Raw genomic sequence first — 26,053 nt, forward strand, 5'->3', positions numbered from 1 at the left:
GGATCAACTGAGGAAAAAGCATTGCAAAAAATTGTGCTATCAATGGTGATTAAATCTAACGATTGGTTAGCTTATATCACATCAAACCGTGGCAATTCGATCTTTCTGTATCGAACACTTACCAGTACCACTCAAATTAGAAAACTTTATTACAAGCTTACAGTGTGAATGAGCTAGGGTAAGGCAATAGTTTTGAACATTGGCTAGTTTATGTACTTGCTCAAAAATTTATTTTGGATCATTTTTAAACAAAAAAAGGTATGGACTGTAACTGTAATCTTACTTTAAATAATAGTGACTAACTGAAAGGTAACTAGTCACTAGGAATAATTACTACTAGTGAACTTGAAAATAGATGCTATTAGTCACATATGAGTGTGATATAAGATATAAGTGATTAATACTAAAAAGTGAAAGACTTTTCGGTGGGGGGGGGTGATTGTTAAATGAGCTTGCCATAAAAAGTGATAAACTGTAGTAGCGTGTGTTATGCAAACGCAATCTCTATTTATCTTTTGAACACGCGCTTGTGATTGGCTGTCCAGGCTGTCACTCCGGCTGTGGGCGTGGCCAGCTCACTCTACTCTAAAACACGCTACACCCTGAGAGCGCTTTATCATAACAGTCATTTCATTTACGACCATCGGCCCTGATCATGTGCGATTGTTAGTGTTGACATACTAAACTAAATCTTCATTCACTTCTCCTCTGTTTAAGGACTTTGGCTTTAATTTTGTTATGGCAGAACCGCAGCAACAGCTGGTTGACATCGACCCGGATTTCGAGCCTCTCTCCCGGCCGCGATCATGCACCTGGCCACTGCACCGACCTGAATCTAGCGAGCCGGGGAGCTCGAACACGTCCTCCCCGGCACCGTCCGTCAAGCCGGAGCAAAGCGTTGTGGACTTTATCAACAGCCTAAGTTTACTAGAAGAGACCGAGGACTACCCGGAGGAGAAACCCGTCCTTTTGAACGACTTCCACTGCCAGGACAACTGCGTTCATCCCCAGCAGCCGAATCCCCAGCTGACTCACCCGCAACAGGTGCCGCCGCTCCCCGCCCCTGCCAGCAGCTCCAGCCCTGTATCGGCCCAGAGGAAGAGCAGCTCGTCTCGCAGGAACGCGTGGGGGAATATGTCTTACGCTGACCTCATCACCAAGGCGATCGAGAGCTCCCCTGAGAAGCGGCTCACCCTGTCTCAGATCTACGAGTGGATGGTGAAGAGCGTCCCTTACTTCAAAGATAAGGGCGACAGCAACAGTTCAGCGGGCTGGAAGGTAATGGCTCTCCAAGGCCAAGCACAAGTCCTATTAAAAGTAGCATTATAGGTCCCAATTACGCACACTGTATGTTAGTGTATTTAAACAGTATTTGTTGTAGAAGTGTCCTGTGGCTCAGTGGTAGAGCATCGCGTTATTAGCGCAAGAGGTTGTGGGTTTCAATTCCCAGGTAACACACATACTGGTAAAAAAAAAAAAAAAAAAAATTATATCCTGAATGGACCGTAAAAATGTCTGCTAAATGCATAAATGTAATCTAAGTATTTTTGCACACTGAAAGCATCCCTTAATGTGTCCGTAAAATAATGATTTAAAATGTATTATAACATCAGAAACTCAATAATTTATATATATATAGAGAGAGAGAGAGAGAGAGAGAGAGAGAGAGAAATATATATATAGGAAAATAAGGCATGTGATTAGCAATAAGCTAAATGATGGATGTATTTCTACACTTAAATGTATGCAGTTTTAAGCTAAAAGAGCAATTAATATCTGACAGATTTTAAGCTTATACGCACATTTTCTTCAATTTTTTCATCTGTATTTCCAGTAAAAATGCTTAAACTTCCTTAAAAGAGAATTAATTGAATGTGTAGGACATTATTATTTTATTTTTTGTAAATATACCTTAATTTTTCATCATTTCTAGTATAAATCTAACCAAATCAAGAAACACTATTTATGATTTATTTAGGCAGTGTATTTCCTCCTAAATGACCTTTTTACCTGACCTAATTACATAAATTTTTGTTGGTAACCTAATGTAGGCAAACTTCACCAATCATGTTCTAGCCCACCCCTTCAGTCACCCACAACTGTCAGTCCCACCATATATCTCTTATATCTTAGAGCTTGTGAATTGAATTAAATTAAATGCTTTAGACTTGACTGTTGTTTCTGACGAGCTACTTTTTGTGTTACCACATGAAGCACATGTTTAGGTGGCTTTTTTTAATGCAGCGTAACATATGACAGTAACAATGATCCTTCTAAAGTGCAGTTGTGGATTTGTTATGGTTTGGTTCAAACATGCGGTTTGTTCTGGAATTTAAGGCTCAAAAGAGGAGGGACCTGAGCTCACAGTGTTCAGAAGAATGCATAACAACCCAGTATCAGCTGCGCATTTGCTGATGCCAGATCAGTTTAATCGTTTAATATCCTTGACAGAAGAACATGTGGATTGGCTTTCTTTCATCAACCTGATGTAGAAAGAGGGTTAAATAAAATTTTACTTGCCCTCATGTCACTCCAAACCTGTATTACTTTTTCTCTTCTGTGAAGATAGAAAATTTGTTTTGCATGCTGGTACTAAATTTTTCAAGCTTCAAAAAGGATGCAAAACCGTTGTTAAAAGGTGGTCCATACATCTTGTGCACTATATTATTCCAAGTCTATGCTTATGTCATACGACAACTTTGTGTGAAATATAATGAAAAGAGCTACCGGTAAAGCCTTTAAAGTTTCTACTTTTTGTGTGTAAACTACTGCTATTTATCTTGTTGTGTGACTGAACTGTGGTCATTTTCATAGGTTGTAGTCATGTGACATATGCAGAGGTATGTAGTAAGTCTTGTGATCTGACGACACATTTCTAAAGCTCCTGAGGTGCTTTGAGGTTCCTGATGACTAAAACCAACTATCATGAGTCCTTTAAGGCTGCCACGAGTGAGGTGGAGCAAACAGAGAGTGTTTTAATGTTGAAAGGGTCTTTGTCAACCTGTCATTTATCTCTATAAGAACACTTGTTCCTGTCTCTGATTCACCCCTCCATACAAGCCACTTTTGTTTCTTTGCTTGCTCGGTGCGTAAATGGAAATACAAATCCTTGCAGTCACACATGTCAGGGCCTCCTCCCAAGACTGAGCTAAAAATACTGGCAGGATTACCTGTCATTACAGGGAGACACATTTACCTGAAAGGCGTGGTCCGCCCCCCTCCTCACCACCATCGGCTGTACACGCCACAGCAGAACTTTGTCTGGACTCCTTCACCCGTGACATCAGAGTTTCAGCATTCCAGTCACTCGTAGGATGTTTGTAGGGGTTGGACTGTTCTTTATCATCATACTGTCTACATACCTGAGACAATACAACAGTATTCTGCTTCCTGTCCCAGTCGATTCCAGTCTATAATTCATATAAAAAATAAATATATATTCATATATATTTACATATTTAGACTAGTAGCAAGCTGCAACAAATAATTTATTTGTTTTTAAATTAACAGTAATAGCTGAAAATGATGCAACTATGACGTAACTTCATTACAGCTATAAATTCATAAACCCACTTTTGCTGGAAAATGATGTCATAATGGGATTTCTTTATGATTTTCAACCCTTTCAAACTGATGCTTGCAAGACACCACAAATTATTCTTGAAACTGTGTTAGCCAGCTGGATACATTTAACATGGTGACATATTTAGATTTGCAACAGGAAAACCAAATGCTTAAGTTTGAAAGACATAAGTCGTGGGAAGTCGTGGCCTAATGGTTAGAGAGTTGGACTTGTAATCGAAGGGTTGTGAGTTCGAGTCTCGGGCCGGCAGGAATTGTGGGTGGGGGGAGTGCATGTTCAGTGCTCTCTCCACCTTCAATACCATGACTTAGGTGCCATTGAGCAAGGCATCGAACCCCCAACTGCTGCCCAGGCGCCACAGCATAAATGGCTGCCCACTGCTCCGGGTGTGTGTTCACAGTGTGTGTGTGTTCACTGCTCTGTGTGTGTACACTTTGGATGGGTTAAATGCAGAGCACGAATTCTGAGTATGGGTCACCATACTTGCCTGAATGTCACGTCACTTCACTTCTAAAAACTGAATGCAAATGTCTGTTAATGGAAGACATACTGTCTTTGCTTTTAATCTGAAACTTCCACCATGTACAAAAGAGTTTTTATGATAACCAGTTATGATAACCAGTTATTTTTTTGATTGGTTGGCTGTGGTTTTTGTAGTGTAATGTTTTGTAGTGTAATGCTGAATTGTTCTTTCCACTTCGGAATCACATTGGTCCAAAACCCTGTTCCACATCAAATGTGTTCTAATTGGCTGTTATCGTGCCTTTTGGGTCACCTCAGTTTCATTGTGGACAGATTGCTTATCGCTGGAGTCATGTTTGTTTAAGATTCAGAATCATAACTGAATCAAAGCTAGAACTGTGTGCAAACTGATCACTTTTGTTTAGTTCGCTATATTTTTTTATTTTTTTTCAAGCCTTGAAATTTAGGTGTAGCTGCTAGATAAAAGTCAAGGAGGTTGAAGTGAAAAATGCTACCCTTTGGTTCAAATGTCTCCGGGGTTCAGAGGTCAGAATTTAAAGGTCATGCTACCAAGTTTGTGGAACATGTAATGGGAGTCCATACTCATTCCCTTTAAGTCAAAGTGAAGTAATGAGAATAGTGTTTAGACTCATTTTATGAGGTTTTGGCATGCAGTATGTTGTTTCATAACTCTCCTGTGTCTTTAAATATGCACACCATTGTTTATGCGCCTTGAGTAGTCAAACAAACACGCATACAGGTAGAATTCAATGTGGGTCAGTTTTGTTATTCCCATTTGCCCTCATAAGCACCATGACTACTGTAAAAATGGCATGCACTTTCTGTTTCAGAGCCTTGGCAGTGTGCACCCAAAGCTAGATATGTATTACTATGTCTGTGGTATAGTGATACAATCTTGTGTGGAGCCTTACTCTAGCTCATCTTGTGTAATTCAACAGACTCTTTATCATTCATATCGTTTTATTGCCTTTTTTACTATTAGAATTCCATTCATAATGTTATTAACGGCACCAACAGTTACTCACCTGAATTAATAAATGAACTTATGTGGTGTTCATTTAGTTATTTTAGAAAGAAAAAAAACAAGCTTTCTCACTTCTCCCTTTTTCTCAAGCTTTTGAAAAATGTTTAACTCTGAGCCCTACTTACGGCAAATGAACCCTGTTACCTCTACATGCTTTGACGTTCACCATAGGCTTTCACCTCACCCACTAACACTCTCACATGCACAAACATGCAAGCCATACATTTGTACGTTAGTGTTTTCAGGCTATTTCAAGGCACACACAATGTTTGTTCAAGCTTATCTTGAGCAGATACCAATTTGTATCCCAGTTTGTCGTTCAGTAAGTTTCGAGTGTAGGCGTACTGGCCACTGATTCTCCAAAACTACAGTCACTTTTGACCCGTATGTGGATTTTAAGTGTGCATTAGGTAGTTTTAAAATCCAAATTCTAGAATTGAACCTTTTATCTTATTCAGTCTGTGAACTCTGGGGCCGTTTCTCAGAATGTATTTGACAGATAAAAGTCAGTACGTACAGGTGAAGCGTGCAGAAGTTGAAGTTTGTGGTTTGTAGATGATACCTGATCTGCGTAACACGAGTAATGTGTAATTAGCATTGTGCAAGGTGCAGCAAAATTGAGGGACATTCTGCTTTTACGCACACTCAAAGCGAAAGAGAGGAAAGAGTTGAAAATGAAATGAAAGCACATGCAGTGCTGCTCCACCGTGCCACAGACCGATGAAAGACTTCATCACTGTGGCTCTGCGAGTTGGTGCAGACTTTGGCTGTGGGTACCTGTGGCTTTTAATCTAGATGTTCATCAGTGTGCAGGCATGGGACAGTAGCGTGACAAAATGATAAACCCTCTGAATACATCAGATATCAGGGTAAAAGTCCCCAAACTGAAATGTCAAATGATGACAACCGGATGTCAATGCCAAATGCAGAAAAAGAATGTAATGTAGTTACTTATGATTACAATTCATGTACATAATGAAATAACTTTTCACGTTCATTGTTGTCATCCAAAATAATAGTGAATAATGATTTACTGTTAACCCTCATACTGTTACAGTTATCTTGAACCGGATAGGTTTTTCTTTTTTTCCGAAAATGCTAGTCATTGTTATTGCATTGGACTATGTCCAGCCTATAAAATATACTAGATTTCTCATTATGGTACTGTATGTTATTACTAAATATTAGATTCAATCTTCAATCCTTATCGACTTGTTTTCTTTCAGTTAGCACAGGTTTTGTTTTTTCTGTTTTGATCTGATTGGTTGTAGGCCTCATTAGCCTGAACTTTGCCAAATTGCCAAAACATTGTCCAAATCATCCGCAATTAATGCTTTTTCACACACAAAAAAGTATATGATCAGATCAATGAGGCCAATCAGTTCCAAAACGAAAAACAACACCTAATTTAAAGAAAGTTAAAAAAAGATTGAAATGAAAGACTGAATCCAAGATTTGGTAATAATATAGCATAAAAAGATTTATAAAAAAAATGTAAAAAGGCTGTTCATTTTTGAGTGGGAACAGTTTCAGTTATAGAATTGTTTTATTGTGGTAAAATTGGTCAAATTGATTGGTAATGTATGATTGGATTTGGACTGAATTAAAGGTAACTGTATAGGTAAATTGAAATATGTGGAATTTGTAAAGCTGATTTATTTGAATGGGTGTCCCAAGGCCAAATCACATCTATAGCGGAAAACTAAATTTGAATTGAAATGATTTTCATTGAATTGCATTAAGGTGTAGCATTCCTAGATAAGAATGAACCATGGAAGCCTAGACTGTCTTTCATGATGAAGACACAGAAATAGTTATAAGATAGAGAGGAATTTACCCTTTAACTTGCCAGCGGCATTCCTTAAAAACTTGTTTGCACTTGCTACGGAAAGACACATGCATTTTAGCTGGAAAAATTCCCTGGACTCATCTGAGCTGAAGTCATGCCAACTTTATCTAATTATTCCAGAACGCAAGACAATAATACATTTGTTTTATTGTCAAAGCCACACCACAAGAAATCAGACCTCACTGAGATTTTACCTACCACAAAAATACAAAACATGTCTCTCAACCTCTTTTTGCCTATTTTCAAAAGTATGGGTCCAGAATTTATTTTTTATTTAATTTTTTTATTCCGGCAGGCTGCATTTATTTGATAAAAACTACAGTAAAAACAGTAATACTTTTATATTTGAGTAGATTTTAAAATGTAATTTATTCCTACAAAGGCAACGCTGAAATTTCAGCAGCCATTATTCCAGTTTTCAGTGTTACACAATCCTTCAAAAATCACTCTAATATGCTGATTTGGTATTCAGTTGTTATCAATTATTGCCAGGTGGTTAATTGTTGAAAATGATTTCTTTATTCATTATTGATAATAATTCTTCTCAATTTAGATAAATATATGAAAACACTGGAAGGTGCAAAGATACAGCATGCCAGGTTTAGGTTGTTCAGGACAGCTCATCTTTCAAATTGTGTCTCTTCAAAAGGTCAACAACATCCAGGCGGTGGTAACCTCCACATCTCGTTGTCAGATCTGTCATATAGAGGAACACATCTGGCTGACGCCATGTATATAGTGGAGGTGCCATGGGAGGTCTGCATTGTTATTAAATGCAGACCTCCTATATCTATACCCTATGAAGCATGCATGATCTTTGATCCCATTTCTATCTAAAAAGTCTCACTTGTAGGAGTCCTCTTGCTAAATCCCAGAGAGTTCAGAGACATCTGGGATCAATAAAAGGCAGCGGAGGGTATTTTGCAGGCCCCACTGTACTCTAGCCCTACTGCACAATCACAGGAGGTGACAACGACTCGTCAGAATTGTGGAGAGAGGGAAAGGAGAGAAGGAGGAGGACGAATGGAAAGGAAGGGAAAGGGAAAGGGGGTTACTAGGGGAGAGCATCAAACATCCTCCATTCCTGAGCACTGCTCTCATTTCCATCTGCGCGTTCCTTAAAACATTTCCTCTGCATGCCACAAGAATACATAGTGAAGTTAATTTGAACCACTTACATCAACATTGTTTCTGATGGCATATTGTCCCACTTAACAGTAATTCCTCACCCATCCCCCCCCCCATGTCTTTCACTTTTTGAGTACTAAGACAACATCAGAAAGAATGTGAGATTGCTGACATTTGAAACAGCATTGATTCAGTGTTGAATCAATGATTCATTTGGACTTCATTAATCAAGTTTCGATTAGATTATGTTCATGATTATTCAGAATGTGTTTCATAGTAGAAATAAAGTTAAACGGGTGAGTAAATGATGACCGAATTTTCTTTTTTGGGTGAACTATCCCTTTTAAGCTACAAAACAAGCATGTTAAAGCATCGTTTTGTGTAACTCTGAGCTTTCCTTTCCCTCTGATATCCCGCTCTTCTTAACAAGGGCCACTGACATCTCCGTTGTTCACTGCTGCTGCGCATCAGTGTCTCTGTAACAGAGCCGCTCTCTCTGAGAAAACACTGATGAATGACTTCCCCATTTCCTACCACTAATCGTTCTCAGCATTGATTAGAATCCACGTCCTTCCCGTGTGTGTAAATCATGCTCCGAGAATGCCTGCACATGCTCTTCTGTTTCTAATGTTGCAATTTTCATAAATAGCACATCATTAGTAGAAATATATAGCCTACTTTTTAGTATAGAAAATGTATTTCTTGACTTGATTATCTTGTAGTTTTTTTTTGTTTGTTTTTTATCAGAAGTTTGATAATAAATAAATATGTAAAATAATTAAATATGTAAAATTCATTTTATTTATTCATAATTATATTATAGCATGTTCATTTGCTCAATTAAATTTTCATTGGCAAAAAAAAATACAAATGTTTTTTTGCTCCCACCTATGCCTGCTATCAAACTAATATCTGTTGCCCCAAAAGAATCTCTTTAAAACCATGGCTAAATCAAACTTAGCCCTTTTCTCTGGCCCCTGCTGAGAGCAGTGATATCCTTTTCCTTCAGTGTAAAACTTCAGCCACTCCTGAACCTTAGTCATGTTGAGTCCAGTGGCCCCGGTGGAACCTTTGGCTTGAGGTTATTTTTGCACTTTCCTGTGAAAACAGTGCACACGTCTCCCACAATGAGTGATGATGCGTTTCCTGCTGAGTGGCTGGAAAATAGCGACATTCTCTCTGCTGAAAAAAACACATACTGTCTCACCTGGGAGATGGGGTACCAGAGTTGGACAACAAAACCCGTCTTCAGCCTGTCTGGTTTATTCCAGAATTCATACGTGACTGTGCTGTACAATATAAAGCAGTTTTGCAATCCTATTAAAGCACATGGAAATTAATGATGATGCTAACTCGCACTAAATCAAATTTTATAAAACTCAAATATTAGACTGGGAATAAAAGGAGGCAGAATCCTTTGCTCGGCATTAAAAACATGGCATGAGTAGGGCTGCGCAGATTTTTGTGAGCTTTATTCATGTTTCTTGCAATAATTGTGTTGGGAAATCTGTGCAATTCTAAGGATTAGATGTAAATACAGAGCTAAGAGTCTTACACTTATTTTTTTGCTGAAAGCATTATAAAATTAATCGACATAAATACTGAAGACAGATAGCATTGAAAATGAGTAGATCTTTGTGGATGTGATGTTCTGTGGAGATATATGGAGGTATTATAGGACTCGTCTCAATTTATCATTTCAGCATTTGATTGAATCATGAATGTTAGACTGTGATATTACTGGTTATATTACTTTACCCCGCCTGCTTGGTCTTGGTTACATCAGCAGAAGAGGAAATCTGTTAAAGTGGCCAGGAAAGCGGATTGATCATCCACTGACCAGAATCGGACAATAATCACTATTATTTATATAATATTATTTATTAATATTTAGAATTATCTTTTATTTTAATTGTAGTTTGTTTCAGTAACTTTAAAAAAAAATATTTTTTGTTATTCATTGCATTTAATTTCAATACAATTTTTATTGCAGTATTAGTTATATACCTCCAACTTATATAATTTTTTCTAATTGGCTTTTGTTTTGTGTTTTCATCGAAGTCTGTTTCAATTTCTTAAAATTATTTTTAGTAGTTTAAGTTTTAATTTTAGTTAATAGTAACACTGGACTGGTTCAGTGGTCTTATGACTTCACCAGTGCCATAAACATTTGATGATGCATAGAAATTTCAACTGTGAAATGCATAATGCTAAAAACATGAAGTGGAAAATGTATTTAATTTGTTTGTGAATTCAGGGATATCACATTAAAATGTAAAAACAAAGATACGATTTTCAGAATTTGCATAAAAACACTCGCCTGAGGTAGATAAATTTATCAAATATCTTGATGACGAGAAATTAGCAATCGTATCAAATCCGCAACTGATCAGCTTTTCTTTTAATAAAAACTAAATCATTTTTTTTAATTAAATAAGTTAATTTTTTCACTTGTTTTAGCTAACGTTGTCTTTAAATATTTTCAATTTATGAATTTTTTTGTATGGTTGAGGAGAATGATAGACCGAGCAAGAAATAGCAGGGGAGGGACAGGAGGTGTGTTATTCTTAACACTGTCTCACAATAACACACACGCCCCTGCAATCCTCTGGGGGCTAGTTGAGGGGGGGGCGGGCTCTGCATCCTGTAACACACACACACACGTACACGTGCAAACATGCACTCATAACAAACACACAAATGCACACACCCACAAAAGCATGTTTGCTCCGATTCATGCACACAAGGCCAGGTGCTTGTCTTGAAAGGGTGTTCCCTCAGAAGGGGGTCCCTCGGTTCCGTTTTTCGCTTGCTTTATTTCTCAGGGGAAGCTGTTGCTCACTGGATACCGGTGGGCAGAAAGACCCTCAATGCGTGGCGCCTTACTGGAAGTCTGTATTTTTCTCAGTGGCTTGTGAAATTAACAGTTACTACACGTGCAGTATGTCAACTGGCACTGCCACAGATTAACGCACAGTACGTCTCTATTTTCTCAAGATAGATGTACAAGTGGCAGAATAAACCTACTTCAGAATTTCTCAGTCATTTTTCATTCACCATGACGGTCAAAGGAAGTGAGTGGACATTTGCTGATGCGGGAAATCCAGTATAAAGAGGAGAATGTGTGTTTGTGTGTGTGTGTGAGAGAGAGAGAGATTGTGTGTTTGCGCACGCTTCTTCAGTTTGCGTGAAAAAAAAGCCAGAGATGAAAGAGAATAGATAAGGCTTGCTTTTAGAACCACATGATTAGGGTGGGTAAATGATGATCACACATTTTTGTTTTAAGGTCAGCTCTCTTTAATACAACAAGTACTCGATCTCAGACCTTGAGTGCCTTTACTAGTACAAACCAGCTTTCTCCCATGTACGTTTTAAGGACAGTGTGCCAAACATTTATCCAGTCTCTGTCTTTCTGATTGACCCTGAGCCAGATGTGATGTCTTAAGTCCTAAAAGGGTGAAATGAACAGTCAAACTCATTTAGTGAGTGACAAAGTTCATGTCGAGTCACCCTGTTATCAAAGCGGAATGAAAAAAAGAGGCTGCAGCAGGCTCCTCTGGTTTCACAGCCCCCAAAAACACACACACACACACATTTCTTTAAAAGGCACATATTATTCATTTGAAATGTCACATTGTGATCTATTATAAAACATTTCATTTTCATTTCACTCAACAGAAGAACTGAATCACCTTCAAAATGTGTGTGTGTGTGTGTGAGAGAGAGAGAGAGAGAGAATGTGTGTTTTAATTCATGCTGTTCCCATACATGCTTTTTAGTTATCTCTGCCTTGCCTGCCCCTCCCTGGAGAGACCACATGAAATGATGAAACTACAAATCTGAGTTCAACCCAGGTGTCTGCTCCTGTGTATGAGAGTTAGTTCATAAAGGTGGGACTGGATTGATTGGGTGGGGTCTGGAAAGCAGTTAGAAAAGCATGATAAACCTCAGTGGGTGTCGAAATGACTATGACCTCCTGCCCTCTTTGTCCCTGTGCACATGTGTGTGAACATTTCTGAGTGAAATAGATGTGTGTAACCACAAAAAGCTCCTCACAGGCAACAAAAATCACAAAAAAGAGCTCCAATTTTGCTGGTGTTTTCTTAGTATTGAGGGCAAAGAGAGACTTTTGACTCTTCAGACTTTAGAAATCCCACGTTTCTTTAGAAAGTCTCACACATCTGCATTCAAAAGTCTGAGATTCAAAGTCCTGCTAGTTACTCTAGTGTATGACCAGCATTCAAAACAGGCAAATTAGTTTTATTGCTCATAACTTACTACTAACGTTATACACACTAACGTTCAAAAGTTTGGGTCAAAAATGATTCTTGAGTATTAAATCGGCATATTAGAATGATTTCAACTTTGCCATCACATATATCTAAAAATAAGTTTTGTAAATTATTTTGTAAATAAAGTTGTTGTCGTAAATCGCAATAATATTTCACGATATTACTTTTTTTTACCGTATTTTTTATCAAATAAATGCATTCTTGGTGTGCTTAAGATATATATATATTTTTTTATTCAGAACTTCCGAGACAAAGTTGATACTGCCATAACTGATGACACCAAAATGTAAAAGAGCAACGTCTTCGCAATAAAAAGGCTTTGGGCAAGATTAAAGAGTTCAAAGTGCTAAACGGCTTAGTTTTATTTGAAACTACAGTTAATCAGTCATTTTTCACAGTCGGACTACTTAGTATTGTTGCTTATAGCTGCAAAAATGTAATTTACCCCTTATGGTGACTGACTGATAAACAATAATGCAATCAGGGACTCTTTTCACATGTCAGACGACACAGAGGAGCATTCCTCTTATCAAAGGTGTTTGGCACTGTGTCTCTTCACTACATCATAGGGCAGGTCTTTGTATTACTCCCCAAAGGTCTCATTGGCGGCCCCTGTGTGTGTCTGGTCTGTGCCCGCGCGGAGCCCTGTGGTCTGGCAGAGCGGGAGGGCAGACGGGGCTCCTATCAGCTTCACGCAGCTTTTCCTGAACGGATGGGCCAAGGAGGGCAACGGGCCTCTCTCTCTCTCTCAAGTTCTCACTTTATCCTTCTGTCTCTGTTTCACGCTTTTAAAATAACCCTGCTGCCAGTATGCACACTAATACACACACACTCACATGTGCATATGTACCAAGAGAAAAAAGAAAAGAAAACAGACTTTGAACAAGCAAGATTAGGGCTTTTTGCAGTTTATGCGTTTATCCCTAACAGTAGGCATGAGCAGGATCGTGTTATTCTTTACAGCAGTAGCAGGTAGATTACAGTCCTTAGCATGCAAAGGAACCGTGTGTACGTTTATGTACATCTCATTGCGTTCGTCATGTTTTCCTGTCCCTCCTCTCTGCGACCACATGAAATGAAGGTAAAGTGCAGCCTGCGTCTTTAATCTAGCTGAAGATTTCTTCAGAAGTGCAGGTGCTTTTTTTAAATCGAGGTGCTAACTTGTTACTGTAAGAATCTACTCCAGATTACAGTGCTACTGCTTTTCTGTAGGCGTCACTGTAAGGTCTGAAATCTGTTTGAGGTCTGATATTGAATTCAGTTTGTTTATAATTAAATAAATATGCAATTAATTGTCTCTATTGAAAAAGATCACGTAATTATAGTAATTAATTTGTTGTCGTTTTTTATATTAAATTTAAATTAAATTAAAAAATGTCAATTAAATTTATGCATTTAGCAGACTGTTTTATCCAAAGCGACTTACAGTGCATTCAGGCTATCAATTTTAACCAATCATGTGTTCACGGGGAATCGAACCCCCAACCTTGCGCTTGATAGCTAAATGCTCTACCAATTGAGCTACAGGAATATATATATATATATATATATATATATATATATATATATATATATATATATATATATATATATATATATATATATATATATATATATATATATAAATATTTTTTATCAATTTTAATATTGTATTTATTATTAAATTGTAGATTTTAGTATAATTTAAAAAAATGTATTATACTTTTTATTATACTCTTTAAATAACTGAAAGACAGTATAGCTACATTTTTGCACATGGAGGGATATTAGCCCAAGAGAATCTCACCTCCTAAGGTATGGTGACTGGTGAGAGTGGTTGCCTACAGTATGTGGTTGCTAAAGGAGCTCTAATTGGTTTTTAATACTCTGCTATGTGGCACCTAGAGGGTTATGGGTAGTTGCTAGTCAAAGTGGTCACCTTACCCCACTTCAAAGGGTATCAGTTAAGCCTGTATCTAAACTGTCTGGAGCATGTCACGAACCATAATTTAATACTGAAAAGACTTCTAAAAAAGCTAAAAGAAAAGTTCCCCAAGTTCTGCTGAATAAAAAGGAAAAATGATGAACTCTCAGAATAATGCTGCACATATGTATATACATATATATAAAATACTAAAAGTACTTATCTAAGTTTTTCATTCATAACAGGTTCCCTAACACATAAATGTTTTAAGTCTCTTCTTTTTCACTTCAGTGGTAAATATTTACAATGAAGGAGAGAGAGTGAGAGAGAGAGATAAAGCGGATGTGCGCAGGAGGAAGTGGTTAGCCCATTGAAGTCTCTTGTCACAGCTTATCTCTGAGGACCTCTTGCCGTTCTCTGTTGAACTTGTACATTCCACTTGTGTTTATCTCTTCTCACTGAAATCTCACCCACTGACACCATTGTCTCAATCAGAACTCGGAAAAATCTCTTTTTGACATGTATTTTAGTCATGGTTTATCTGTTTATGTTTATTTATTTTATATATATATATATATATATATATATATATATATATATATATATATATATATGCCTAGTTACATGCCATATTGAGCCTTGGTGTACACATGGACCCTGGCAGGTTTGAGTCCAGCTTGCATCATGTCCTGATCCCATTCCTCATCTATTTCGCCATTTATTTTCTCAAATTAAAAAAAAATATCTTTGAAATCCATTCAAACTGTATATTTACTCCTTTCTGTGCATATGGCAGAGAGGGAGGTGATGTGTTATGTTTATGTGTGAACATCAGGCACTTGACTGTCGGTTCACACCTGGTCTTTGGAAGTGCTGCTTGTTTACTCGGACTGGTGTTCGTTGTCAAGACGTCACGGCTGACTGGTTCCAGTCAAACAGCTGTGTGGGAGTTATCCAATCCACTGGCGCCAATGTTTGAATGTGTTCTCAGTAGAGCATTTTACACCATGTCTACACTGCAGGCCTTCCCCTTATTACCGTAACAAAGCAAGTGAATAAAGCGTTGACCGCTCTGCTCTCACAGCCGCATTCTTCAAACCCAAATACTGATAAAACAGTAGCCTTAAGTGTCTATATCTAGACCTCAAAATCAAGGAAGTCTTCATATCTCACGATTGCAAGTTCATATCTCTCATTCTTCTCACTGTATTTCATAATTATGAGTCTCATGTTTCGTAGTGTTAATATCTCAAAATCTTACATGCAACTTTATATCTCATTATTGTGACAATGTGATCATCACATGATTTATCTTGATTTATCATGGTTTTAGCTTAGCATAGATATTTGAATCTGATTAGACCATGAACATCTCGCTTAAAAATGACCAAAGAGTTTTTATATTTTCTCTATTTAAAACTCGACTCTTCTGTAGTTACATTGTGTACTAAGACCGACGGAAAAATGAAAAGTTGTAACTACGATGTAACTACAGAGTCAAGTTTTAAATAGAAAAATATAGAAACTATTTGGTCATTTTTTGAGTGAGATGCCAATGGTCTAATCAGATTCAATGATCTATGCTAAGCTAAAATTGCTACTGCCAGACCCGGAGATAAAAACTCAACTGTTTAACTCCAGGGGAGTTGGAAAATGAGCCTGTTTTCAAAAATAGTGGAGTGTACCTTTTAATTGTGTCAGTGTTTCACAATGTATCTCATAATTGTGAACAGATTGACTTTAAGATTAAGATTTTTCAGTCTGTTGGCCACCATTTAATTCCATTATATGGAGAAAAATCCTGGAATGTTTTTCACAAAAACCTTAATTTCTTTGCAGCTGAAGACCGAAAGAGATAAACATTTTGGATGACATGGCATAGAGTAAATTATCGGGAATTTTTTATTGGGGAAGTGAACTGATCCTTTAAGGTCATCTGTTTAAAATCATTGTTGTCTTTGTTCACATACTGTATAATGTGTGAGTTTGGGTTGGTTTGGTTATGTTGATGAGTTGTACGTTGTGAAGGTGATGGCTGATTAATTATGCCTGCTTGTTATTGAGTGGCAGTCAGTGTGTGTGCTGTCTGGGGTGTCAGACAGGATGCAGATGGGGTCTCTCGGACTTGTTTATAAATCCCTCAGGAGATCTGACGCACACACACGTGTATGCACATACACACACTCAACTACATAGTGACCCTTTCAGCACAGCCTATTGGCACCTATCTCTGAAGAGATAGATCTGAAGATTATAATAGAAATATGTTTTTCACACATGCACACTCACCCGTTTAAGCATCACACACACTTATTTGCCACTGCACCTGGGTACTACAAGAAAATTCACTTCTGTTTACCAATTTGTCATACTGACCTTGAGCCAGAACTGTGACATTGAATGAATTCAGTTTATGTTTATGATTTTGTAAATTAATTAATTATGAAAAAAATTGTTTAATTAAATATATTTTATTTATTTATTTTAGTTTTATTTTAGATAACAAATAATTACAGCAATGTAATTTTTTACGATGATGGTTTGATTTAGAAACTGTGACACTGGACTCAATTAATATTTTTATTTCATAACTGTATTTATTTTAAACTTAAATATGTTATAATCTAATATATATATATATGTGTGTGTGTGTGTGTGTGTGTGTGTAGTTTTTTTATCAAAATATTTTATTTATTCGTGTTAATTAAAAATAACTATAACACAATATAATTTGAGTGGCATGTCCCTGCACATTTTTTCTCATGATGGTTGCATGTGGATCTGATTCTGTTTGACTGACGAACTGATGAACCTTTATGTAACAGCCTGAAATTAGATTAGTTTCAATTTGCACAAACTCTTAGCACACTTCCCACCATCTCTGTAGAAATTGGTGCATAGGTCCACAGTTTTTCATCTCAAACTTCCAGTTGACTCAGATCTTACCCAAAGGGGATTTTAATTCACACTTTTCTTTACTGCCTCAGATCAGTTGGGGATATCCCAGATCTGAGACCAAAGGTCATTCTGTAGCCTTGAAATACCTTGCATACCTGTGATAAGAGAAGGGTAGAGAAGGCCCCACACCATGTGTAGATGTCCCATGTACTGATCTCAGACCAGAATTACTAGGTTCAATCACCCAAAATGACAATTCTGTTATAATTTTTCCACATCCTTCCAAAATAACTTAATATATATATATATATATATATATATATTATATTCATTTGTTACTGAAAATCTACCTTAGCTCTCAAATATCAATTGCATTTATGTCTCTACAGCATCTAGAATTGACATCTGTGACACAGTTGAACTGATGTGCTGATGTGTCTGTTTATTAATATTTGTAGAAATCTAAAGAGTCTTTTTCTGAGTTTACGGGGAATTGTTGCATGCAAAACTGGCTATTACTCACTTCCTGTAGTCTACATTACATTATAAAGCTCACTTCAGCTTATAAAATATTCAGGCATTAGGGTAATTCTTTTTTTAATCTTTTTTTTTTTGAAGATGTGATCTGATCACCATTTTGATTAGAAAACTGTCACACCTTCTCCGTTGCATTCCTGTAGTGACTCATATCCTGCCGCCAGGCCTCGTGTGCATGTGCTCTGAATGTGACTGTGTGTGTGATCTGCTGATACACTGGAACACTCATAATATCCTTTCTTTCTTTCTTTTTTTCTTTCTTTCTTTTATCCTATATAGGAGGAGTGAAGTGTAGAGTTTCAAGAGACAACCTTTTGTCAAATTATGTTTTTGGTACAGCAAAGTCAGAAGTTGATAAATTAAGTGTTTAGTGGAAGTATGTTTTACTGATTATAAAAACAGCTTGTTTCAAATTAGTAAAACCTTTAACATTTTAGAAAAATGCACATTTATTTATAATCTGTTATAAATAAATGTATAATCTTTTTTTATGGTCATGAATGTTATTTGAATGAGAGTATGTAAGAATATGGTATTATGGTGCAATATTTCTTTGGAATGTACAATATAATGGTAGTATAATGGTTACTGATACTTTTACATTGCCTTTGCTATCAACTACGATCACTTAAATCATAAAAAATTAAATAACAGTTTGATTTAGAAAATCTCAAATTTAATATTCATTTTTAATATTGCATATTAAGGGTTAGATAGCATTTAACATGCATTTAATTTTTTTTTATTAATTTGAAAAGTAAAAATTCTTATATATATAAAATCCAAAAATGTTAATATCAGCAGCTATGAAAATTATATATATTAGAATTATATTTATCATATAATAATTTTAATAATATATTATTATATTATAATTTTTAATACAATTATAATTGAATAATATAAGAACAGTTTTAACAGTTATTGGCCTGAACATATTGATTATCAACTATTAATATTGGACTGAATTTTAATATCCAGGCATCCCTATTATTTCTTTTTTTTTTCTGTCTGTCTCTCTCTCTCTCTCTCTCTCTGTGCTGTGTGGGTTCTGTTACAGTGTAGACAGACGCCAGACAGCCCCATACGTTAATACTCTCTCTGTGTCTGTTTGCAAGGGTCTGTCAGCAGTACTGGAGAGTCTGTCCTCCTCTACACACACAGCAAACTCATCGACCCCGTTCCTCTCAGCAGGAAAACATTCCCACTGCCCCGCCTCTACCTCAACACAGCCTTCTCCTTCATGACTCAATGTTTACTGCCTCCCTTCTTCACCACTTTACTTTCCATACTGGTACCCCTCTTTCTCATTTTATCTCTATTCCTCCAGTTCTTCCTTTTCCTTTCACTCAGCATCCTTTCTTCCACTCTGTTTTCCCTCATTATTCTTATCCTAGTAGGGCTAGTTAAAGGGGTCAGACAGAAGATCCAGAATGTTTCCAGACCCCCTGCACACTTACTCATTCACCCTGTTCAAATCTACAGTATGTGGGCGCTCTCTTCACTGATTCTGTGATGTAGAAGCTGCATTTCCCTCAACTTGACCTGTTTGGTCATGACCTTCAGCGTCAAAGGTTGACCTTCTGTTGACCTTCTTCTGAGGCTTGAGCCTCTGCTTTCCGTCTTCCTACCAATTTACTTCCTGTTACACAGGAAACAGTCAGTTCACCCCGTAAGTAAAGCGACACTTGAAATTTTTATTTAGAATAGTATTGCATAAATACTTTATTTGCTTGGACCAATTCATTCAAACTGCTTTAACTTTCTAGTGTTGATTTAGTAAGTCTTCCCAAAAAGATTTGGTCTTTTTGAATGTTTTAGAAACACATAATGAATAAGAATATAACCCTTAGAAAGATTCAAAGTGTTTTACATGTGGACCCATGGTGGCAATTTCTAACTTTCTTCTTTTCTTTTTTTCTACATTACTTGAATTATACTAAAACATGCCTCATATTATTATAGGCCTCATGACTTCTTGTCCAAGTTATATGCTAATGTAGAATAAGGATGGATATCACAAATGTACTTTTAGATCTGATGCCAACTACTATCAATAACGCAAATAACTATTAAATGTATTTATTTTTTTCTATTTTTGAGGGAATAATGAGTAATTATAGCCGTTTGTCATTATGTACTTACATTATTTTTAATGTTTGTTATTTGTCATTACAAAAAAACTTCAATTTATACTTCACTTAATTTGAAAACACTTCAATCATCAGGCATTCATCACTCAACACCGTTAATAAATGTCACATTTACTCTTTTATTTTTAACATTATTTATTGTGAAATAACTCTTGTTATGACCTCTGGTAACACTGTTATTTTTACACTTTAATAATTATGATAGCGTGGGATCATCCAAAGTACCTCACAAAACAAATGACCAATCACTCTCGATTTCAATTTTCAGTTTGACCTTTATCCTCTTCTGAAAGTCTGTATCGTTTTCTTTCCCTCTTCATCTCTCCAATGAGCAGTTCAGGCCTGAATGACATCACTTTTCTCCAAAGGAATCACGATTAGAGTTAAGCTAGCAAAATATTTGAGACTTTTAAATTGTTCTATGATTTTCTCTGTTCTTAGTAGATGTAGGTCTGGTCAGGATGTGAATTGAAAACTGAAGCAGACAAAATATCATTAGTGCAGGATGTGTGTGTTCAGGTTGAGTTCAGTGTTTGCCTCCAAAAAGGACATGACTAATACAGCTTTTCCTCTGCCAGCTAACTGGCTAATTCTCTGCTTCATATTGTCAAAAGCCTCTGAAAAGGCTGCTTGTATATGATTGTCTCTGATTGTGTGTAAGTGATTTGGTAACATAAAAAATATTGGCTGTTTTGTCAATCAAAAGTCACTTCTTTTTTTATGTGACTGGTTTATCTGATATGTTTTTTTATATATTTGGTCTACTGAGTGTCTAACAACATAAAAGCAAGATATTATGACATTGATTAGGATGATTGCAGGTAATTTCTACTTTTGTGATTGGTTTTCTATACTCCGATTTTCATGTTCTCATCTCGTTCTCTCTCTCTCTCCCTGACAGAACTCAATCAGACACAATCTTTCCTTGCACAGTCGTTTCATGCGCGTCCAGAATGAGGGAACGGGGAAGAGCTCATGGTGGATGCTGAACCCTGAGGGGGGAAAGAGCGGTAAGTCTCCACGCCGGAGAGCCACTTCCATGGACAACAACAGCAAGTTCACCAAGAGCCGCGGACGAGCAGCCAAGAAAAAGGTCAGTTGGGGGGAAAAATCACTGCTTGCCCACTAGGTGTAGATTCACTGTGTGCCAAAACAACAGTGTATTGGTTTAAAATACTAAATTTAAGGCTTCTGCAATCAGTTATTTAATTCTAAATACTGTAAAAAAAAAAAAATCTTGTCTTTGATTTTTCTGTCTGTATAAGTGGCACACTGCAATGCCTCAACTAAATTTTTCTCATTATTTTCCCTAAACACTTGTTATCATGGTTAACTTGTTATGGTTCTGGTCTCAGGACTACTAATTTAAACAAATAATAAAAAAAAAACCTAATATTAAAATAATAATTAAAACATTTTATGCACAATTTTAGTGGTGTAAAATTACTTCTCTGTTCTAAAACAACCCAGAAAAAAAAAAAACTTTTTTCTTCTTTTTTCCAGTCAAATTCAGTTTAAAAATAATTAATGGCCTCAAACTTAAATCTCATTGGTTTGCATTAGTGAACACTCTGTGATGATCAATAGTTGTTCTACTTCCAGTGTAGACATGGTGTAAAAGTGACTTACAACAATATATATCTGAGCAGTAATGTGTTACAGTTGGTTTTCATAACTCATCTTTTGTATCTGTAGATGTCGTTGCAGAGTGGACTGGATGGTGGTTCTAACAGTCCTGGTTCTCAGTACCCAAAATGGCTCGGCAGCCCTAACTCTCACAGCAATGATGACTTCGAACCCTGGACCACCTTTCGCACCCGTGCCAGCTCTGATGCCAGTACGCTCAGTGGCCGTCACTCACCCTTCCTACCCGAGGAGGACGAGCCCGGTGAGGTCCCCATCGGGTACCCAGGCACCAAACTGGGCGGCCCCCTCCCCAGCCTGTCCGAAGTGACGGGTCACCACGGTTCCGAGAACGTGATGATGGACAATCTCTTAGACAACCTCAACCTCATCTCACCACAAAACAACACCCAGGGCGGCCAAGACGCCCAAACTGCGCTGTCTTCCCCCATGATGCAGGGTAGTCCTGGGTACCCATCTTACAGCTCGCCCGGTATGGGTCCTCAACCCCAAGTCCAGCAGGACTACCGGAAGTGTAGTATGTATGTACAGGCCGGAGTGGGTGGACTGAGTCCAATTGCAATACCGACTTTATCGGACAGTCAACCAGGAGGCTACGGCCCCTTCGTGAGTCAGTACAACTGTGCTGCAGGGCTGCTGAAAGAGCTGCTGAGTGCAGATGCCGATCCGAGAGGGGACATGATGCAGCCTTTAGACTCACTGGGGTCTGGAGAAGGGCGACGGGTGCTACCTAGCTATGCTAGTCTAGGACAAATGGGACAAGGAGGCAAAATGATCACGCATCCTCACCTGCATGCGCACCCACGCTCACTTCATCAGTTGCCTTCGCCAGCAATGGGCATGAATGGCTGTGCCCATTTGCCCCACAGGCATCCTGTTCGCCTCGGTAACATGAAGCTACAACCACACCTGCCTCATCACGCCCAACTGGGAAGAGCAGGAGGCGAAGTCGGGATGCCGAATTACACCAATGGTTTCCACAGGCACGGACCGGGTCCTCACCACCATCACAGCCCACTGGAGCGGCTGCCCAGTGACTTAGATGACATGTCGATCGAGCAGCTGGAGTGTGATGTGGAAACCGTCCTTCACGACACGCTCATGGATGGGGATGCTCTGGACTTCAACTTCGACCCCATGAGCAGTCAGCAGGGTTTCCCACACGGGGTCAAGACCAACACACATAGCTGGGTATCTGGATAAACACACGATTAACTCAAAACACATACAGATTGGTGAGCAGGATGTTTATAATCATGTGATATGAATTAATCCTAACAAATGTGGGTGAATATATATATGTAAATATGTCATAGACATAAGCAGAAAGCTGTAGGTCATACCAAAAGGCTGCACATACAAGAGAGATTTGAACCTTGCGTTTCCCTCCCATCTGCTAGGACTCAATTATTGAAAATATAATGTAAAACAAAAGTTAAATACACAAATAGATTTTTGGCATCATTGAAACCCATCTCTGCATAATTGCGAAGATTTTTTTTCCCTTTATTGTGTCTGTCTAGAAATTCTGTCTTTACTTCTCACAGTTGTGCCTTTTTTATAGATAAGTATACATATCTCACAATTCCAATTTTATTTCTCCCAATTCTGAATTTATTTCTCACAATTGTGACTCTACTTCCCATAGTTGTAAATAAATATCTTGCAATTCTGATTTTATTTCTCCCAATTCTGAATTGCTCACAACTGTCTCTCAATTTTTCGTAGATGTGAATATATATCTCACAATTCTTCTGATTCTGAATTTATTCCTCACCATTGGGACTTTATTTCCTGTAGTTGTGACTACAGTAAGTAGTCAGCTGAATTGCCTATGACCACCTACAGACTGCATATCTATAAATCCCAATTTTATTTCTCAGAATTCTGACTTAACTTCTTACAATTGCAACTTTGTATATCTCATATAAAATAGATAAATTACTGAAATGACGGATGTCATTTTAGTTTTCTATTACCGTTTTCTCTATTCTCTCTCTCTCTCTCTCTGAAGAGTGTGCATGCACCTCATGATCTGTTTACCTCAGTCAGAACTTCTGCAGCCAATCAGCAGAGGCCAGTGAATGGTCATATTTTTTTACTGATTTACAGTATATTGTTCCAGTAGACTCCATGATTGTCGGGAATCATCATAATCTTCTTTTTGCTTGCGGTTAGTCAGAACGTTTCATTAAAAATAGTCATGTCAAACACTCAGACATTTGAGAATGTTTTGTATATTTTTGTCTATTTGCTCTTTCAGTTTGGCACTGTATGCCACTGAAATGAATTAAGGGCAGATGTGTGTGGCATATTAACTGGAGTGCTGTGTAATGTCTGGTGTAGTGTACATTACAGTTATCTTTGTCATTTCTGGGTGCTGAACGAATGTGTTTTGTACAGAGATGTATATTTTTGTTGTACTGATGGGATGGTTAATGAAATGTTTATATTTGTACATTTGTAAGCTTCTTACAGGTGATTTAAATGCTCTTTTAATAACCCCTCCCAGCCTTTAAATGTCTGAAAAAAATCATTTTATCGTGGCCTTGTTTGCTTTACATATAACATAGATTTTCTCAAACTGCTGGATGAAATTCTTTAATTGTACACAATGATGTGTACTTTGTGCCTTTCTGTCTTACAACCTGGCATTTGATTGATGTGATTTCTGATTTAAAATCCATTTTATTTATTTATCTATTTTAATGAATTAAAAAATAAAATGTCAGAGTGGTTTAACCATCATAAGATAACCGCAAAAAGTCTAAATATTAAAAGGCTATTTAATTTAAAGTATAGCCCCATGAAAACTTCATGATATTCATGATTCAGACATTCATAATTGTAAAATAATAATAATAATTTTAATCTTGGAAAATTATGTATTAAAAACATTTTTATATTATTAACCTTCCTCCTCCCCAGTTAACCATGATGGCAAAATGGAACAAATTTAAAATGAGCAATGTGGAGATTCTAGAATTCTCAGAAAAGGTCACTGGAGGCTACACTTTACTAAAGACTCATTTTGCATCTGTCTGAGGGCATCAGGCTAAAGGACATTAATTTGATAATTTGGTGTAATTTAAGATTTTTCTGTGTTCCTGTTTTAATATTGTACATGCACGCGCGCACACACACACATTCATTGTAAATGAACATCTACAAAATATTTAATTCTTTGAGATTTCTAATGTGAGATTTTCTGTCTAAGCAGTGAGGCGTACCATGAAGGTTTTATAAATTATAAAGAATTTTAAACATATGCATATATTTTTGACATATAAAACAACAGTCTGCATTTTGTAGTCATTTCAGACCGTGAATGAATATCAAGTATGTTTTGTTTGTGTCTGTTATCAAATATCTGTATATAATTACATATCATTAAGTGTCACTGACTTTGAGTTTCTGAATATGTTTGTTTGATTCTTTTGACATGTAAAAAGCATTGATTTAGTCGTATTTAATAATCACAAATGTTATTTGTTTTGACTCTAATTTCCTTATGGATGGATTTGCCTCAAATGTGTTAGTGAAGTTTTGTATTTTTTATTTTTGTCTGATTTTAATGTTGTCTGACATGACCTACCGTAACTGAGATGGGAGATGTATTCCCACTGTAGCCAACTGTACATTAGAAACATACACTCATCGTACAGTCCTTGTCAGAACCACATGCTTTTATAGACTAGTTCTACATGGAGGAAGTGCCTATTAATATTGTAATGTAAACAGCGATGAAGAATTGATTTTAATTTAAAAAGAAAATTGCAGCTGTTATATGAAGCCATAATTGTATATAAAGGTATGAATATATGAATTAAGAAGAGTCTGTCATCTTTTTGAGTTTTTGTATTGTTATGAGTTTGTATGGGTGAGAGTGTCGTTTTACATACAGCACACAGAGAAAATGACAGGAATATGACTTTGGGCAAATGCATAAAGCGCAGCCTAATTTGAATTCACGAGTTCTCATGGACCGACCATCACACAGAGAACACACGATCATGTCGGATAAACAAACACATGGATTTGACTAAGTTTGCAAGGTTTGTGAAATTTCATATTCAGTAGTTATTCAAAGATTTGTGATATAAATTATATAAATTGATGATGATATATAAATATTTATTTGCTTAATGCTGATGGCAAACAAGAAAGTATTATAATGTTTGCCTTTTTTATTACTTCTGTCCATATTAGACAGAACTGTTAACAATGACAGTAAACAAGAGGGAGAATATAAGCACCATGAGCTCAGGCGCTGCCATTTTAAGAGCCATCAAAATAAAATTCCCGCCTCAAAGACATTGGCCGAACGGAAAAACTTAACAGCCGCTACCGATATTTTACATATGGCCGATATATCGGTCGACCACCACTGCTGTAACAATTGAGGCGTTGTGACAACGGAGTGGGGATCCACTTGCAGGCTTTATTAGTAGAGTGTAATCAAAGGCAAGGTCAAACACCAGCGAAACTGTACATACAAGGCAATCCACAAGAGTAATGCACTAAACAGGCGAAGGTCAGGGCAAGCAGTAAACAATCAT

General features: G+C 37.1%; 1 protein-coding gene across 1 annotated transcript; it reads left to right on the plus strand.

Moving 5' to 3' along the window:
* Positions 1-738: 738 nt before the first annotated feature.
* Positions 739-25,320, plus strand: LOC113054394 (forkhead box protein O1-B-like). The gene is made up of 3 exons (XM_026219922.1): positions 739-1,278; positions 20,752-20,943; positions 21,546-25,320. The coding sequence occupies exons 1-3, from the start codon at positions 739-741 to the stop codon at positions 22,695-22,697; spliced, it is 1,884 nt and encodes a 627-aa protein (XP_026075707.1). The 3' UTR covers positions 22,698-25,320.
* Positions 25,321-26,053: the final 733 nt, after the last annotated feature.

Source organism: Carassius auratus, chromosome 35, assembly GCF_003368295.1.
Source record: "Carassius auratus strain Wakin chromosome 35, ASM336829v1, whole genome shotgun sequence".
NCBI lineage: Eukaryota > Metazoa > Chordata > Actinopteri > Cypriniformes > Cyprinidae > Carassius > Carassius auratus.